Below are 16,638 nucleotides of genomic sequence, written 5' to 3'. Positions count from 1 at the left end.
GGGGCCCAAGAGAGTGGGGCCCTAACCAAGCTCTATGTTGTTTAGCTTATAGGCTGCATCGAATATGCCGTTCAAATATATCTCTTAGACTAGGGCTCCCCCCGCCCCGCTTCCGGTGAGAGGGGTCCCCTCCTGGCCCGGAACCTCGGAGTCGGGCGGCGGTTTCCCTCCGTCGGCGGCGGGGAAGCGGACGGCGGCGCGCCGGAAGCGCCCCGCGGGGAGCCGCGCTCGGCTTCCGGTTCCGGGCGGCGACTCGATGGCGGCGGCGCCGGGCTGCTCGCCGTCCCCGTCGGGCCTGGTGCTGCTGGCCTCGGCCAAGGCCTGGGTGCCGCGCCGCTCGCCGGACGCGCCCTCCGCGCCGCCCTCCGCCTCGCCGGCCGGCCGGGAAGCGCAGCGCCTCTTCCGGCTCCAGCTGAGCGCCGCGCCCGGACCCGAGCGCTTCCGATTCGGCCTGAGGGGCGCGGCGGAGTCGGGGGGCGAAGCGGTGAGAGGGGGCGGGAAGGGAAGGGCCTCGGGCGGGGAGGGGGCAGGCAGCGGGACCCCTTCCCGGGGCCGCCCTTGGCTTGGCGTCGCGCCTGCCTTCTCCAGGGAGCTCAACGGGGGCGTATCCTCCTCCTCCTCCTCTCAGCCCCCCAACAACACCCCTCCGAGGCCGGGCCCCAAGGTCACGCCCCCCAGCAACAACCCTGCGAGGTAGGGCGAAGCCGACTGGCCCCCCCCACGGTCACGCCCACTGAGCTCCGTGGCCCAAGGGGAATTTGAACCCAGGCCCTGGTCCGCCCCCCTGGCCCTGCCACACAGGCTTGTCTCGCCCGCTTACCAGAGGCTGCTGCCTCCTCCTCCTCCTCCTCCTCCTCCTCCCGGCCTTTCTTCCCCGCAGGCCGCCGAAGCTCTTGGGCCGGCAGCTGCTGCCCCAACCCGTCAGACCGGAGTGGGTGCATTTCAGCTGCTGAAAGGGGCTGCCCGGCCGTGGGGAAGCAGCGCCAGGGGCAAAGCCCAGGCTGTTTGGGGCTTTCTAGCCGCTGTCGGACTTTGCTGGAAAATGTCCCTCTGAGTGGCGCTGAAGGCTTGCCTCTTTCACAAGAGGTGCCCAAGAGGCCAGCAAAGTCATGCTTTACAGGATCTGTTTCTCCCCACCCACCCCACATTTTACAGGATGTCTCAATGCATGAACAATGCTTAGAAAAAGAATTAGGTGTTTCCTAAGTGTTTATTAATTAACAACAACAAACAACATCCAGGGATTTGAGCATAGAATATCCAGCTCATATATCCAAGCAAGGATCATGGTAGCAGCTTGTTTCCGTTTCCCTTGCACTTCCATTTTGTTAAATGCACTGATTTCTTGGATCAAGTAGAAAGGCCAGGTCCGTTCCTCAACATGCTTTAGTCCATTGTGTGCTTCAAGTATGCCTGCTCATAATGTGTTGTTGTTTAGTCGTTTAGTCCAGAGCACGCCAGGCATAATGTACTATTCATTAAAAACAATTATATCCCCACCTTTTCATCGCATACAGCGGTACCGAAAATGGCTTGCAGTCAACATGTTTAACAACAGTTTAAGTGTCTTTGAGACAGTATTGGTGGTCCAGCTCCAGGCATGCTTGGAGGAAACTGATTATCTGGACCCATTTAAGTCCAGCTTCAGGCCTGGGCACAGCACTGAAACTGCTTTGGTTAGTGGTGTTTGTGGATTGTGCCTCTTACACCTTCTCGTTACCTCTATAACACCCTGCCTACCATACACAGGCCTCGCACTCATCCTGAGTAAACAAATAGGGCAGAACAGGAAAGGGCATGCAGGCTCCTCTTGCTTCTGCCAGTGGAGTTCTAAAGACACCCCCTCCCTCGAGGCAGTAGCCAATGTTCCTGCAAGAGACTTGGGTGTTTTCGAAAGAGGGCTGGACAAATTCACAAAGGAGAGGGCTATTGATGGCTGCTGGTCATGATGGCTAAGCTCTGCCTTTGCAGTCAGAGGCAGTAATGCTTCTGAATAGCAGTTGCTGGAAACCACAGGAGGGGAGAGGGCTCTTGGGCTTGAATCCTGCTTGCGGCTTTCCTGGAGGCATCTAGTTGGCCACTGTAAGAACAGGATTCTGGACTAGATGGGGCATTGGCCTGATTCAGCAGGTTCTCCTTCTGTTCTTAGGAGTTCCACTTGCAGAATGGAACTTTCCTCTCTTCTCTCTCCCCTGCAGTCTGCCATGCACCCTTAAAATCAGCTCTGGGGGGATGGGAGAACCTCTCAAGCAGTTTTGCACAGAGAGAGGAGAGGGGCAAGTCCTGTTGTGCAAAGAGAGGTCCATCCTTTGAGCTCTTCAGCAGTGGGAGCAGCTTTCAGCATGAGCACTGATGAGGGGGAGCCTGATGAGACTTGGCTGAAGAACAGAATGGGTGCTTTGACCCCCGTGTTGCTTGAGGTAAAGAGGCCTCAACAAGAGCTGGTTGGGGCTATTTGACTTTGCACTTTCCCACTAATGCTTTTCTTCCCCCAGGGCCTTGTTGAGTACAACCTCAGAGACATTTCCTATGAGGTGAAGACTGCCACATGTCATGAGCTGAAGTTCTTAGCCCGCCCAGACGACCCCCTTGTTTTCCACTTTGAGGATGAGCATGAGGCACAGAAGTGGTGGACAGTCGTCAGCAGCTCCCTCCAGGAGCTCCAGAAAGGTCAGCTCCTGCCCCGGAAGGCACTTACAATGCCAGGGTCCGGCTTCTGGTAGTGAGAGAGGGCATGGCTTGAATCCTGCTTCCAGGTTTCCCACAGGCATTTGATTGGCCACTGTGAGAACAGGATGCTGGACTAGATGGGCCATCGGCCTGATCCAGCAGGCTAGTCTGATCTTCTTATGTTCTGTGTCTGCCTGCTGGAGCACTTCTTCTAAAGTCTCTTCTCTCCCCAGCTACTGAGGGAAGCGGTTTGCTGACAGGACGGCCTTCTCCCCTTCCCTTGGCACTTTTCAACTCTCTGTCTGACATCGATGTCTCCCTGCCCTTGGAGCTTGCCAGGAAAGGTGGGTGGCTGATGGCACAGGACACTTGTCCACTGGCAGTGTGCCCTTGAAGACACATCATAAATGCTACTCAGCTGCCAGGAAATGTGATGTTTGCATATTTGAAATTTCCTTTTACCTGTGCCCTTGAAGACACATCATAAACGCTACTAAGCTGCCAGGAAATATGATGTTTGCATATCTGAAATTTCCTTCTGCCTGTATCAGGTTAGGCAGCTGGTTTTGTTGCACAATGGTAATGAGGAGTGGGTGCATTTTGTGAAGTATTGTTGAGATGGTGAATTGAGAGAGAACTTGGTTTCAGTAATTACCCAAAATCTCCCCCATATTTCTATGGCTTAGAATCCATTTTGGCAAGCAAGAGGTAAACAGATGAATAAATAATACCTATTTAAAAAGCAAGCCATGTTTACACTTCCTGTTGAGCCTTTCCTCCCCATTGACGCTAATCCACTGGAATGGGGGTTTCATTTGGTGCCCATGCAAGTATTCAGTTATTGATTGCATTAAAAGCACTTGGTTGGTTTTATTTCCTTTTATGTTGACCTCTTCCCTGGGTGCCTGCTTGATCCACCACCTCAGTGGTGAGGAGTCGCTGGAAATACCCAGGGGCCACATGCAGTTAAGTAGGAGGCCGCATCCGTGGTTGGGTTGGAGGCTCCCCAGCCGTGCTTTGCGGTTTGCCCTGTATAACTCACCAGAGCAGCATAAGTGTCCTGAAGGAGTGGCTGCTTGAGCTGGATGAGGAAGAGGGGGCTGCCCTTGCCACCCATATTGTGAGCCCCTCCAACTGCCCCAACTTTTTTTCATTTTTTTTAAAAAAGTAAAACAACCAGTCAACATAGAGGAAGAGAAGCGTGTCATATATTGCATTCATATCCCGCCTTTCCTCAAGGAGCTCAAGGTGGTTGACACAGATCTCCTCCTCCCCATTTTATCCTCGCAGGAACCCTTTGGGGTAGGTTAGTCTGAGGGTGATGGACTGGCCTAGTTCCACACCCGGTGAGCTTTGTGGCTGACTGGGGATTCAAACCCCGGCCCCCCAGGTCCTAGCCTGAGTTCTACTGCAACTGAAGACAACTGAAACCAATCCAACAGCTGCACGAGGCCTCTGTGTGACTAAGAAAAGAGCAGGGTGCAAATGGTCAAAATCAGAATAAGATAAGAAAGCTTTTACAACTCACTTGGAAGGAAGTCTTGGGTCTGACCACCTGCAGCAGCAAGCCAAGTGTGGGGCAGGGGGTGGGGCTGCTTTTGAGAGCTCTTGCTCAGCAGTGGGTGGCTCCCTAGGAGGTTTTCCATCGCAGACCTTGGAGAAGGGCGGGAGGCGGGAGGCTTGCCCGAGATGGGGGGTGCACAACTTGACCTGGCCGGCTCATGCCTGGCTTTGTCTCCTCCTCAGAGGACCTGGCGCTCCACCTGTCCACTGCTATTGAGCTCGGGGACGAGGAGGAAGCCATGCGCTGTGCCACGCTGCTCGCCCAGCAACACGCTGCTCTGCGGATCCTGCTGAAGGAGTCCTGCTACCCCACCAGCGAGATCAGGTGGGAGTGGAGGGCTGGGCAGGGAGCCGGTGTCTCTGGAGGAGGCTGGGTGGGTTAGGCTGGGTGATTTGGGGCCAATCCCCTGCACGCCTCCTCTTCTGAAGATGGCCGGTTGCGGGACACGCTGTGCTCACCTCACTGGCCGATTCCCTTCCTTTTAGCATGAAGGTGCAGGTGGAAGACGCCACTTGCTCAACAAGCATCACCACCCGCGTCCACACGTACACCACCATTGCAGGGCTCAGGCAGAAGGTAATCCAGGCACAGCTTTTCAGAGGCGGGGATGCTGTCTTCTGGCTCCCTCACTGGGGCAGCTTCTGGGGCAAAATGCCAACGACTGCCTGGCTGCTTGGCCTGCAGCAGAAGCCTTCAGACTCCCCCTGACCCCGTCTCTGCTTCCCCCAGGTCTTTCAGGATTACGGATTCCACCCCAGCGTCCAGCGCTGGATTATTGGCCAGTGTCTCTGTGTGGATGACCGAACCGTTGGCTCTTACGGGATTCGGAAGGACGGAGACACAGCCTTCCTCTACCTGCTATCGGCAAAGGGCGCCCACCTCTCTGAGCAGCGCTTCAAGGAGGACAGGGACTGGGTGGTGCTGCAGCCGCCCCCCTCGCCCCTGGCGGACAACACGGATGCCAGGCACAAATTCAGCACCTTGCCCACCAGTCTGCCCAAGAAAAGTGAGCAGGCAGGGATCCCTTTTGGGGATGGCGGGGGCTCCTTAAGGGGAGGGGAAGAGGTTGCATCTGGCTAGAAGCAGGGGGTTCATTTTGGAACCCTCAGAACAGGTTACACCTCTCCCCAACAGCTTTTCTGCATGCAAGTCAGGGCAATTTAAATCAGGAAGACAAAAGACCAAATTCAGTTACCGAAGTCCAGTTTCACATTTATTCATGTCTTTCCTCCTCTGTGGTGCAATTCTGACCACTAATTTACAACTAAATAGTATATTGTTAACGTTGTTTCATCCTTCCAGCCAAGCTTTGCATCTCTTTCTTACATCTGGATACACAGCTTGTGACAGTGTGTGGTTAAAGGTCCAATCCTAAAACAGGGTATAAATTCATAAATGATGCTAATAGGAATCTGTCCCTTTGTGCTGGGGGTGGGGTGGGCTTAGGTTTGGCTGAGGGAGGGAGGGACATAGGAACTTGTATGCTGAGCACTCTTAGCTCCTCCCGCTTCTTGTCCCTGTTGCTCCTTCTTGCTTTGCTCTGCCTTGGACCCCCCCCCCCCCAAAAGAGGAAACCAACAGCAACAAAAATGACCTGCCCATGACCAGTACAGTGGTACCTCTGGATACGAACGGGATCCGTTCCAGAGCCCCGTTCGCATCCTGAAGTAAACTTAAGGTGCGTGTGTGTGGGTCGCCTTTTACCGCTTCCGCGCATGCGCGTGACGTCATTTTGAGCGTCTGCACATGCGCGAGCGGTGAAACCCAGAAGTAACACGCTCCGTTACTTCCGGGTTGTCGCAGAGTGCAACCCGAAAATATTCATCCCGAAGCTACTTCAACCCGAGGTCTGACTGTAGGTGGCAATCAGGCCCGATGGCCTTTGGGAGTCAGGAGGACTTTATTTCCTGAAAAGGAAACGTATCTGATTTTTGTTAGAGTGCAAATCTGCATACCTGAGAAATGATCCAACCAGTTTTTCATGTTCATAGAAAAGCCTCCTTTAATGTATCTGGGAGAGTTTAGAGATTAGCCATAGGGACAACATTTATTTGTTTAACTTTATTTAAACGAAGCTTGAGAACAATCATTAAAATTTCTCCAATAGTTAACATGCTTATATTCAGACTGATCGATATTAACCTAGCTTTTGTTTAAGAGAAACTTTGCACTTGCGAAGTTCTTAGACCTCCTTCTTCTAAGTCTCCTTCTTCTGTTGCAGGTGTGAAAAATTCTAACAGGAAGAGGGACGTCGGTGAGACCAGCCACTTCCTGGGAAAATTCCTCCCTGGCCACTCGCGAGCCCCTCCGCCCCCGGCTGCTGCCCCTCCTCCCTCTCCTGTGCCGGTATGTACTCTCTCTGCTAAGTGGTGAAACTCAAGGCAGCCGTCTCCCCATATATATGCCCCCTCTCTCTTTCCCAGTCCCTGGGCTCCCTGTGGCCTTGTCTCCCCTCACCCCATAGTCTGCTCAAGAAAGGGGCCAGAGCGCCTTGTGGCGTGGGCCTCATCGCCCAGCAGGAAGCACACGTGGGAGAGGGGTGGTCGTGGGGCATGTGGCTGCATCCTGGGCTATCCTTGCAGGCGCCACGTCTAGCGGTCTCTTCCTCCTCCTCCTCCTCATCTCCCATTGCAGACTGGCTGGTCTTGCCCCACCTGCACCTTCATCAACAAGCCCACACGGCCCGGCTGCGAGATGTGCAGCACAGACCGGCCTGCCAACTATGTGGTTCCCGGGAGCTACAGGCCGGATGAGGTGGAGCTGTGGCGGATGCAGCAGGAGAAGGAGGGCATCTTACAGTACCAGAAGGTAGGTGCTGGTAGCTCCCTTCCTGTGCCTCACAGTCCACTGGAGAAGCTCCCTGCAGGGGTCTGAAGCTTTGTGCGCTGCTCCCAGCTCCCTTGGCTCTTTTCTCTAGCTCCCTCTCCTTATGCAGCTCCTTAATGTGGCATTCCCAAAGCAAAGGAAGGATTGGACTCTGATTAATAGAATACACACAAAGGCTTGACCAGCAAGACTCTGGGAGGAGTGTGTATAATAATTCCCGTCCACCCCCTTGGCCCAGGTCGTTTTATTCACAAAAGAACTTTTTATACAGTGTTCATAAGAACCAATCAGATTTCCTCTGAGCATTTCAAAAAACCCCACGTGGGACAAAGTTAAAGTTAAAACTACAAAGAGCTAATTTCCTACTTGAGCATGCATATGTAATTCAGAGTAAATAAAGGAGGAAGCAAGGAGGAATGCTTTTAGGAAACTCCAGAGGCCATAAACAGCAATAAACAGGAGAGGAAGGATAGGTAGTATTTACCATCTCCTTGTGAATGATTAACAAACTATATCAAAGCTACCTTCTAGCTTTATTACCCAGGATGCCTGATGCAGCAGCCGGCAACTGGTCTGTGTCCTAGAATGCTTATACGTGCCTGTCAGGCAGAGAGAAATGGGCAGTAGAGGAAAAATGGCTTAGAGGTAGAAGCTTGTGGGATTGGATCAGAAATTATTGTCAGTGTATCAAACCCAGTCAACGCAATGCTTTCATCGTGGACACAATGGCCTGATGCATATTTCATAATTCCTCATAGTAATCCCACCTGGCCCCACACTCTGGATATTTGCACTCCTACACTTAAGAACCCCAGAAGTGTCCTGCAGCAGCTGGATGAGGCCAAGGGGAGCCAGTCCAGCCCAGCCGGCTGTTGTCCTAGTGGACAACCAGCTGCCTCTTCTGGGAAGCCCACAGGCAGGAGCTAAAGGCAGCAGCAGCACTCTCCCCACTTGTGATTCCTCCCAGCGCTTGGTGTTATTCAGAGGCCTTTGCTGCCTACAAAAGCAGGCAGGAAACATCGTCATTGTGGCTGGTAGTGGTCCAAGAAGCCAGCTCCCCAACTGTGTTCTGGAGGCTTTCAAAAGCATCTCCCACTTGCTGTTTCAAATTTGCTCATAGAGTCTCCATGCAGATTCTTCTTAATTCTGGGATTTCTAATTAGATGATGATAGTAAGTTCAGCTTACTAAATTTATTGATAACTTCACACAACCGAACGGAGTCGCAAAGCTATTTACAAGAGAAGTGCTATAAATTTACATCGTAAGAAATGTGCTAAAAAAGTGTGCATCCCAAATCACTTAAGTTCTGCCCTGGGGTAGGTTGCTGCCTGCCCAGAAGCCATTGTTGTCTACGAGTGGAGTATAAATTAAGGAACAAAACTGCTGAATGGGGTGGAAATGAACATGTCCTGCTTCCGAGGCTGCAGATGCCTGGAGTCCACTTCCAGGATGGTCCTGAGAGCGAGGTCAGGTTCCCCCTTCCCCTCTGTCATGGCCGACGTCACACCTCTGAGTTTAAACATCTTTGGGCGCAATCTCTGCCTGCAAAGGAAGGGAGGGAGGAAAGAGCCTTGTACCTTTCTCATGAAGTTATCTCCCAATGCCGTGGTGATGTCAGCTGGTTGACGGATGGGGAGCTAAGGGTCTAACATACTGGCCAAATCCTGCTCCCCAACTATGTAGGTGATCTTTAGTTCTTGCTTGATTCATTTTCTTAAATAATGAGATACTAATTATGATTTGGTTGTCCCTTTCAATGTTTCGTCGGTGGTATATTTTTAGTGTATTGTTTTCATCACATTTCCTGTAAATACGAAAAACATGTTGTTGTCAAGTGCACCAGAAAAAGTATAGAATTTCAAAATCTCTCGGGCTCCGTCCTTCTCCTTCTGTGCTTTCCAAGGAGGGTAGGCTATCAGGGAGGGCTGCAGGCCATTCTGGGGGGTGTTGGTGGTGGTGAAGGTGCGTCAGGCTCCAGGCAGCAGTCTCTGGCGGCGGCAGCACCTGACGACACTCTTCTCTTCTTTCTTCTTTCTCTTGTGGCAGGAAAAAGGAAGGAGAGAAGACGGTTCCGCTGTGCCCTGTGCCCACAGCCTGGGAACCCCGGACGACTTTATCCACCTCTCCTCGGAGTTCTCATAGCCCTCCTCAGAGCCGGGGCCGCCATCGCCACCACTGCCCCTCCCAGCCTTGCAGTGGGGACGTGTGTTAGTCCCGGCTGCAGCACCAAAGGCTGCCAAGATGAGCCAAGCGGACAGTGAAGCCCAAGGGGCAGGGCAGGGGTGGGCTTCTGTGGCTGCCCCCCACCTTCCCCTGCTGAGAACAAGCAGCTGAGAGTCCCTGCTGGCCCTTGGCGGCTTCACTGGCTGGCCGGCCTTTGAGCAAGGCCATATGGGGGGGTGCTTTGAGAGCCCCCTGTGACAGCAGCAAGAGCTGCTCTCCACCTGAGCAGCTTTTGGGGCACAGCCATGCAACACTTGTGGGTTTGCCTAGGCTCCCCCCTTGCCCCTCCATTCCACCTGGGTCTTGGAGCTCGGCCCATTTCCCATCTCAACTGGCAGCAGCCCAGAGCCTCCCTGCCTCTCGCTCATGGAAGACTGGAGCTGTGCGAGCCTCAGAGGCTGGAGCCAGGTCGGTCTCCTGGGCCACGAAAGCCCCTGCAGTGGGGCTGCCACTTGAATACCATGAGCTGTTCATAGGTTGTGATCCCCACCATGAACATGTGTGTGTGTGTGTGTGCACTGTTTGCCCAGCGGAGGCAGTCGATCTGCTGTATTTGACACTGTGCATTGGATCTGTGGGCTGCCTGCCCAACCCATGGAGCCCGTTGCCCTGCGAGAGCTTCCTTCCTTTTTGCCCCACAGTGCCTTCCTCCCTCATTTGCCTCTGGCTCTCCTCCGCTCTGCCCTCAGGCCTGCACAGCCAGGGTGTCGTTGCTGCTTGCCGGGAGCCTCCCGCTTGCTGGCTTTGTGCTCCTCGCTCCGTTGGGGCCTGCGTTGAAGGTCTCTCCTCCCTCTGCCCCCCATGGAGGCTGCTCTCCCCGTGTGCCTTTGACCAGGAGAAGCCATGGCCTGCCCAGCCCCACAGGTCAGGCAGCGTTTGAACTGCAAGGCCAGGCTCTGCCTTGGGGACTTGCTTATGCTGAAGCTGGACTAGAAAGAGAGACCCTCTGCCATGATAGCACTTTGAAAGAGAAATGCTGTAACCCCCTCCCCTGAAGGTGGCTGTTTCTCGGTGGGTCAGGGGGTGCTGCCGCCTGAGCGTTGGGGGGCTGCCCCAGCTGCTGCTTGTCCCAGCCAGCAGATCTTGGAGCAGGTGGCTCCCCTCGCCGTGGGGCAGTCGTTGCTGCCCTGGCCCCTGATGGGGCACCAAACGCCCTTCTCTCCCTCTCTGTACTGAACACTGATTATCCAGCAGCAGAAGTTTCGGGACCTGTTTTGAAATGGCTTGATTTCTGCGTAACGTGTTTGTAAATTTGATTTTTTAAAAAATGAATTGGAGAGCAAATCCTTTGTTCTATTAAATGATTCATTTGGGCTTGACGGTCCATCCTGGTACTTCTCTGTAGCGTCATTGATGGGGAAAGGGGGCAGGGGCTGTTCAGGAGGTATGCATGTGGGTGGGGGGATGAGGGGGGGTTATCTCCACTGTCCTCTCTGAGCCACAAAGTGGTGACTGAGGGGTCTCTGCTGTGAGCTTCCCCTTGAGAGAATTTCGGTGAGGCTGTCTTTGCCACAGGCGGCCCTTTTGCCTGCGAAGGAGTTGATACAGCCACTTCAAGGGTGGGAGCAGCCTCACTGCCTCGCACGCACCCCCACTTGCTGATTTCATGGGCGTCTCATGTCTGGGGAACTGCAGCAGGTTTGCATTCCTTGCTTTAGTGGGGTACATAAAAACAAGCCACCAAAAATGGGACAGCAAAAGAATAAAAACGTATCATAAAACTGAGCGCTGCCTTAAATTGTTTGCTGGAACAAGGAAGTCTTAGTCATGTGCCTAATTTCAACTAGCAGGGATTTCCACAGGTTCAGGCCCACTACACGGAAGGGGCAGGAATTAAGTTGTTGCATGGACAATGAGGTCTGCTTGCACATGGAGTTTTCCCCCTCCCTTCATATCCCTCACCCGCTAAATCTCTGAAGGTTTGGGGGATACCCCAGAATGGGTTCAGCAGCCCCCCAGAGGCGTGAGGGGAGAAGTCCTGTTGTGCAAGCAGACCCCCACACCTAGCACTACACTGGATTCCACCCACTGTTTTATTCTGTCACGGCTTTTAAAACTTTGCTAAGTTCTGCATATTAAATATTTTATGAATTGCTTTGAGACATTTTGCAAAAAGTGAGGCACAATTAAACAAGCATAGAGGAGGAGGGAGCCAGCAAAAAGCTCCTTCCGGGGGTTGGACTAGATGACCCCTGGGTTCCAACTCGCTCAGTTCCATAATTCTGTGAATGCTGCTGTGATGTGCTTGCCAGACATCTCAGGATCCCGATTCTGTCCTTCCCCTCTGTCGTTTCTAGAGCAGAGAGCCACTTGGAATGTAAACAAGCCCTATAATAAAATTGAAGAAGAATAAAGCACACCCATTGGGTTGGGTCAGCAGCAAAGGCCTTCAGAGGTCTGAGCAAGCAGATCCGTCTTGGCTGAGTCTTGGCAAGATCCTGCGGGTGCCAGTTGCCCTGGTCAGGGGAGGGTCTTCCGCAGGTGGTAAGGTCACCCCCTTTACCAAGACTCACTCTCCGCCTTGCCCCTCCCCAAAATATGCATGCAGTTCCTGGACTGCCTTAGAGGAGGTGTCGCAAAAGGCCTCCTGAGATCAGGCACACAAAGTGTGCATTATCTTCCAACGTTCTTGCTGCTCTTCAGAAGGTGATGCTTTGGGACACCACCTTCATTTTATGCCTCTTCCCAGAGCGTTTGTTCCAGAGTCTTGTATCCTACTTTTCCCATCAGGCTTTTCGGGGGGGGGGGGCTGGCACCTTCACTCCATTTCTGTCATGGACCAGCTGGGTGCAGAGGAGTGGTGCGAGGTGCCAGCCGGGGAACCCCCAGGGGAAGAAGGCTCAGAGCCCGGGAATTGGTGGTAGGACAAGGATGCCTGGTCAGAGGGAGCAGGAGGCGTTGGAAGCTGAAGAGGCAACAGGGTTTAGTGAGCAGGAAGAGACTGTGGCAGAGAGCAGTCCAGACTCAGAGGCAGGAGAGGAGGGGAGACCGGCTGCTGAAGAGTCCAGGGGGTCTCTCCCTCCTGCTGTGACCAGCTCCCCTCCCTGCTGGTCTCCCAGAACATGCAGAGAAATGGAAAGGGCAGAGGTGGAGAACTTGGTTGTGTGCTGCCACAGTCTCCGCTTGCTTGAAAGTCCTTGCAACTACCTTATTGGGGCAAGACCTACTGGGAACAGTTGCTGGGATCACTGGGCCTCAGCTGTTTTGGTTCATTTGAATAAAGAGTTAACTTCAACAATACTGGGGTTTTTTTAAATTGCTGACCTTCAACTGACTCTGGCTCGTGATAATATCTTTAGGCACCAGGCAAAAATGTTCCTCTTCCACTGTTAAAACAATCTGCGGCCTGTTAAATGTGCCTGGAGGTGGGCGGGTTGTGTTTTTTTCTTATTATGTTACGCATTTTGCATTTTTATGTTGTAAACCACCCTCTGATCTTTGGAGGAAAGGTGGTATAATAAGAATAAGAATAAGAATAGCAATGGGGCTTCTGCCCCTTTTTGCAGAGTTAGCTGACCCTACAAATCTCACCAGCCTGGGTGGTGGGTGTGCCCAGGCTGAGCCCCCTACCCACCTTTAACCAGGGGACTGCGGCCTGCCTGCTGGGCAACCACCACCTGCCCCTCTTTGCCCCCTCCAGGCCCTGGAGCAAGAGCGGCTGCAGAACTTCCAGCAGTTGCAGCAGCTGGACGAGGCGGCGCTGGTGCCCAACCGGGAGGAGATTGAGTGCCGCATCTGCTACCTGAACGTGGAGCCTGGCGAGGGCGTCCTGCTTCGGGAGTGCCTGCACAGCTTCTGCAGGTAACCTGGCCTGCCTGGGGCAGGAGGGACCGGGGGGTGGGGAAAGGAAGGGAGGGTGCTGTGGCCTGACCCCGCTGCCGTCCCCCCTTCTCCCTCTCCAGGGACTGCCTGCGCCAGCTGATCAACTGCAGCGAGGAGCCCCAGGTGGCCTGTCCCTTCCGGGACGACTCCTATGCCTGCAGCAGCCACCTCCAGGACAGGGAGATCCGGGCGGTGAGTCCGCAAGGCTCAAGGATCCCTCCGGCCCGGGTCCCTTGGGCAGGCTAGCAGGGCAGCTCATCTCCCCCTTGTCCTGCCGCCGTCATCGAGAGCGGTTGGAGATGCAAAGTGGCATTTGAGCAGGCCAGCTCTGGAGGTCTTTTTCTGCAGAGCTTGGTCCTCTTGCAGACGGGGGGAGTGGAGGAGGCTGCCATGGCCAGACGCTCCTTTGATTTCCACCCCCTTCCGGCCACGGAAGCCAAGGGGTGCCCCCCGGCCAGCCCATGCCCTGCCCTCCCTCTCTCAGGGGCTCTGAGCCAGCTCCCTGATCTCCGCAGCTGGTGTCGTGGGATGAGTATGAGCGCTTCCTGGAGCGGCGGCTGGCTGTGGCCGAGAGCAGGGCCCAGAACAGCTACCACTGCCAGACGGCCGACTGCCTGGGCTGGTGCATCTACGAGGACGACGTCAACGAGTTCCGCTGCCCCATCTGTTGGGCCCTCAACTGCCTCGTCTGCAAGGTGAGCCCAGGCAGGGGCAGCACTATGCCTTCGGCCCCCCACCTCCACGGGGACTGGCTTAGGGGCTGGAGGCCCACAGGTGGGTATTGGAAAGAATGAAGGAGAAGTGCTGGCAGACATAATAATATCCAACTCTACAGTTCTGTGATTCTGAGGGGCTAGGGTGCTGAAGGTGGCCAGAGCACAGCCCCCCCCCCCCAGCATCTTGGAGGTCTCCCTCCCCCATTCCGTCTTCTGAGCTGTCAGCAGCCTCCAGACTGTTTTCTAGCGTCTTTCAGAAACACTGGAGGGGAGAAATCTCCTTGAAGGAATCAAGTTCCTTCCTTTGTGTCCTGGCCCCGTGCTTCAGCAGCCCCTGGGGGAAGGGAGGCAGGATGGGGGGGGTGCTCCTGGGCACCGGAGGGCAAAGGAGGTGGTCACAGTGGGGGGCAGCCTGGTCGACACATGCAAAGAGCCAGTTTGCAGGGGAAGGGCAAGGCCCCTTGGGGATGTTTCACCACATAAAAAGGCCCTGCAGGGAGGCGTAAGAACATAAAGAGAATCTGCTGGATCAGGCCAATGGCCCCCCTAGTCCAGCCTCCTGCTCTCAAGAGCGGACAAGCAGATGCTCCAAAGGGAAACGGGCAAGAGAGCAACTCTCCCATCCCGATTCTGGAGGCTGAGCAGAGCCCTCCTGGCTGGGCACCATCAACAGTCCTGCCCTCCATGAATTTTCCCAATCCTCTTTGAAAGCCATCCATCTTGGTGGCCGTACCTGCCTCCTGGGGCTGCGAGTTCAACAGTTTATAACTAGGCGCTGCCAAGCTCTCCGTCTCCAGGTTGTGGCAGCTTTGACTTTCAGAGAGTGACAGTTAAAACTGGCGTTGACCCACCCACCTGCCGTAAGGCGATGCCCGTTCTGCCGTCTGTACGTGTCCGCTTGGCTTAAGACGCCTCGGCCACTCAGGGAGGGTCCTGGGGCTGCTGCCCCCCCCCGCCAGTTTGAGCAGCAGGAAGGAACCCTTTGCAGGGACGCCACGGGTCTGATTCTCTGCCCTCCACCCACAGGCCATCCATGAGGGCATGAACTGCAAGCAGTACCAGGACAAGCTGCAGTTCCAGGCTCACAATGACGCTGCTGCCCGCGAAACCAGCAACATGCTGAAGGTGAGCTGGCCAGGAGGGGGAGGGGCTGCATTTCATCATGGCAGGGGCTGGGTCCTACCACGCTTCTTCCCACCCCAATGAAACGTTCAAAGCCCAAGTTCCTTGGCACGGTATTCAGCCCTATCGCCTGGGCTGTGGGCACTGGCAGAGCCGACCTTTGGGATACCTCGAGGGGATCAATGCGGGGGGGGGGAGATGGGGAGTAGCTCAAAGGGACTGGACAAGGGCCTGTTCTGGCCACCCCCCGGACGGCCTCTGGGTGCATTTTCCTCTTGGCACAAAGGGCATGATGGGGGTGGACTAGGTGACCCGTGGGAGCCCCTCCCCTCTATGGTCTATGGCCACCCTCTCTCTGTCTCCGCCAGACGCTGGTGCAGCTGGGAGACGCCATGCACTGTCCCGTCTGCCGCATCGTGGTGCAGAAGAAGGGGGGCTGCGACTGGCTCCGCTGCCCTGTCTGCCAGACGGAGATCTGCTGGGTGACCAAGGGGCCGCGCTGGGGGCCTGGGGTAAGCGCGGGAGGGAGGGAGGGGAGGGGCTCAGGGGCTGCCACACCAGGCAGGAGGAGGGGCGAGAAGAGGCTCCAGAAGAGACTAACGGGGGGCCTAGACGAAAAAGGGGGCTGGCTGGTCAGCTGCTCCCAATCTGCAAACCGTCCAACAGATGACGTGGCCCAGAATGCTTTGCAATGTGCAGAGGGCATCCCAGTAGAGAGATAAATGGAGAGGGTGAGTTTTCAGCGCTTTCTCAGAGGGAGATGGACTGTGTGCTGAAGCAAGTCTGAGGCCAGCAATGCCCTGCCTTGCGGACTTTGGGAGACAGGCGTCTTGGGAAGGGGGCTGGGATGTCTCCAAAGCACCACATCCTTAGGAAGCTCCACTCTGCGGAACTCCCTTCCGGCCGGGCGGCTGGTCTCCCCCTGATGCGCTTTGTCCTCCTCCCTGGCAGGGTCCCGGTGACACCAGCGGAGGCTGCCGGTGCAACGTGGATGGGGAAAGGTGCCACCCCCAATGCCAGAACTGCCACTGAGCACCTGCCAAAGGGGCATCAGATGCTGCCAGGGCTCCCATCGGCAAGGAAGGAGCCTCTGCACCCAGAGATGAGAAGCGGCCCGTTGGAAGCCGGCCTTGGGGAGAGGCCTCAGCAAGGCTGGCTGCTCCTTCCCCAGACTTTAGAGGATGCAGCACATGAAAGACCCACCCGCCCCACCCACTGTGGCTGCCGCAGATGCTCTGCCCCCCACTCCCTGCACTGACCTCCGAGGGGCGGCCACGCTCCCCTGCCTGAGGGAAGAAGGGGCTGCTTTGGCCCTGCCTCCGCCCCACTGTGCCTTTGAGCCCCATCCCTCACCCCTTTTGCACTACCAGAATCTCACTCCGCGACCTCCTGGCCAAGGAGACGGGGCTCCCCAAAGGGGTCCCACTCCTGGAAGCCCCCTCGCCTCAACTGACAGCCCCCGGTGCGGGGCGCTAAGCTTTGGGGGGGGGCAACATCAGCACCAAGGAAGGGGGAAGCTCCCCAGGATGTATGCTGCTGCTGCACAGGAGGGGTTAAACCCCCTTCAATAAAAAAGAAAAGTATAAATGCAGGGCATGCGCAGGAGATTTTTTCTGGTGTGTGGTGTGTGGTGTGTGTAAAAGTAACAGCCACTCAAGACAATCCATACGATGTACTACCTGGATTTCAACAC

At 55.2% G+C, this 16,638-nt stretch overlaps 1 protein-coding gene across 2 annotated transcripts; it reads left to right on the top strand.

Annotated features, from left to right (window-relative positions):
• Positions 1–249: 249 nt before the first annotated feature.
• Positions 250–16,484, top strand: SHARPIN (SHANK associated RH domain interactor). Of its 2 annotated transcripts, none has more exons than XM_081013146.1 (14): positions 250–484; positions 2,496–2,670; positions 2,904–3,014; positions 4,417–4,558; positions 4,720–4,810; positions 4,964–5,240; positions 6,456–6,580; positions 6,869–7,042; positions 12,926–13,086; positions 13,188–13,299; positions 13,623–13,802; positions 14,850–14,948; positions 15,314–15,457; positions 15,897–16,484. In XM_081013146.1, the coding sequence occupies exons 1-14, from the start codon at positions 257–259 to the stop codon at positions 15,975–15,977; spliced, it is 2,100 nt and encodes a 699-aa protein (XP_080869272.1). In that variant the 5' UTR covers positions 250–256; the 3' UTR covers positions 15,978–16,484. The 2 variants fall into 2 exon arrangements, with proteins under 2 accessions (XP_080869272.1, XP_080869273.1); XM_081013147.1 differs by lacking the exon at positions 250–484 and adding an exon at positions 981–2,420.
• Positions 16,485–16,638: the final 154 nt, after the last annotated feature.

The sequence above is a fragment of the Podarcis pityusensis genome, assembly GCF_964106645.2.
Source record: "Podarcis pityusensis genome assembly, chromosome: 7".
In the NCBI taxonomy this organism is placed as follows: domain Eukaryota; kingdom Metazoa; phylum Chordata; class Lepidosauria; order Squamata; family Lacertidae; genus Podarcis; species Podarcis pityusensis.
This window is presented reverse-complemented; position numbering and strand designations above follow the sequence as displayed.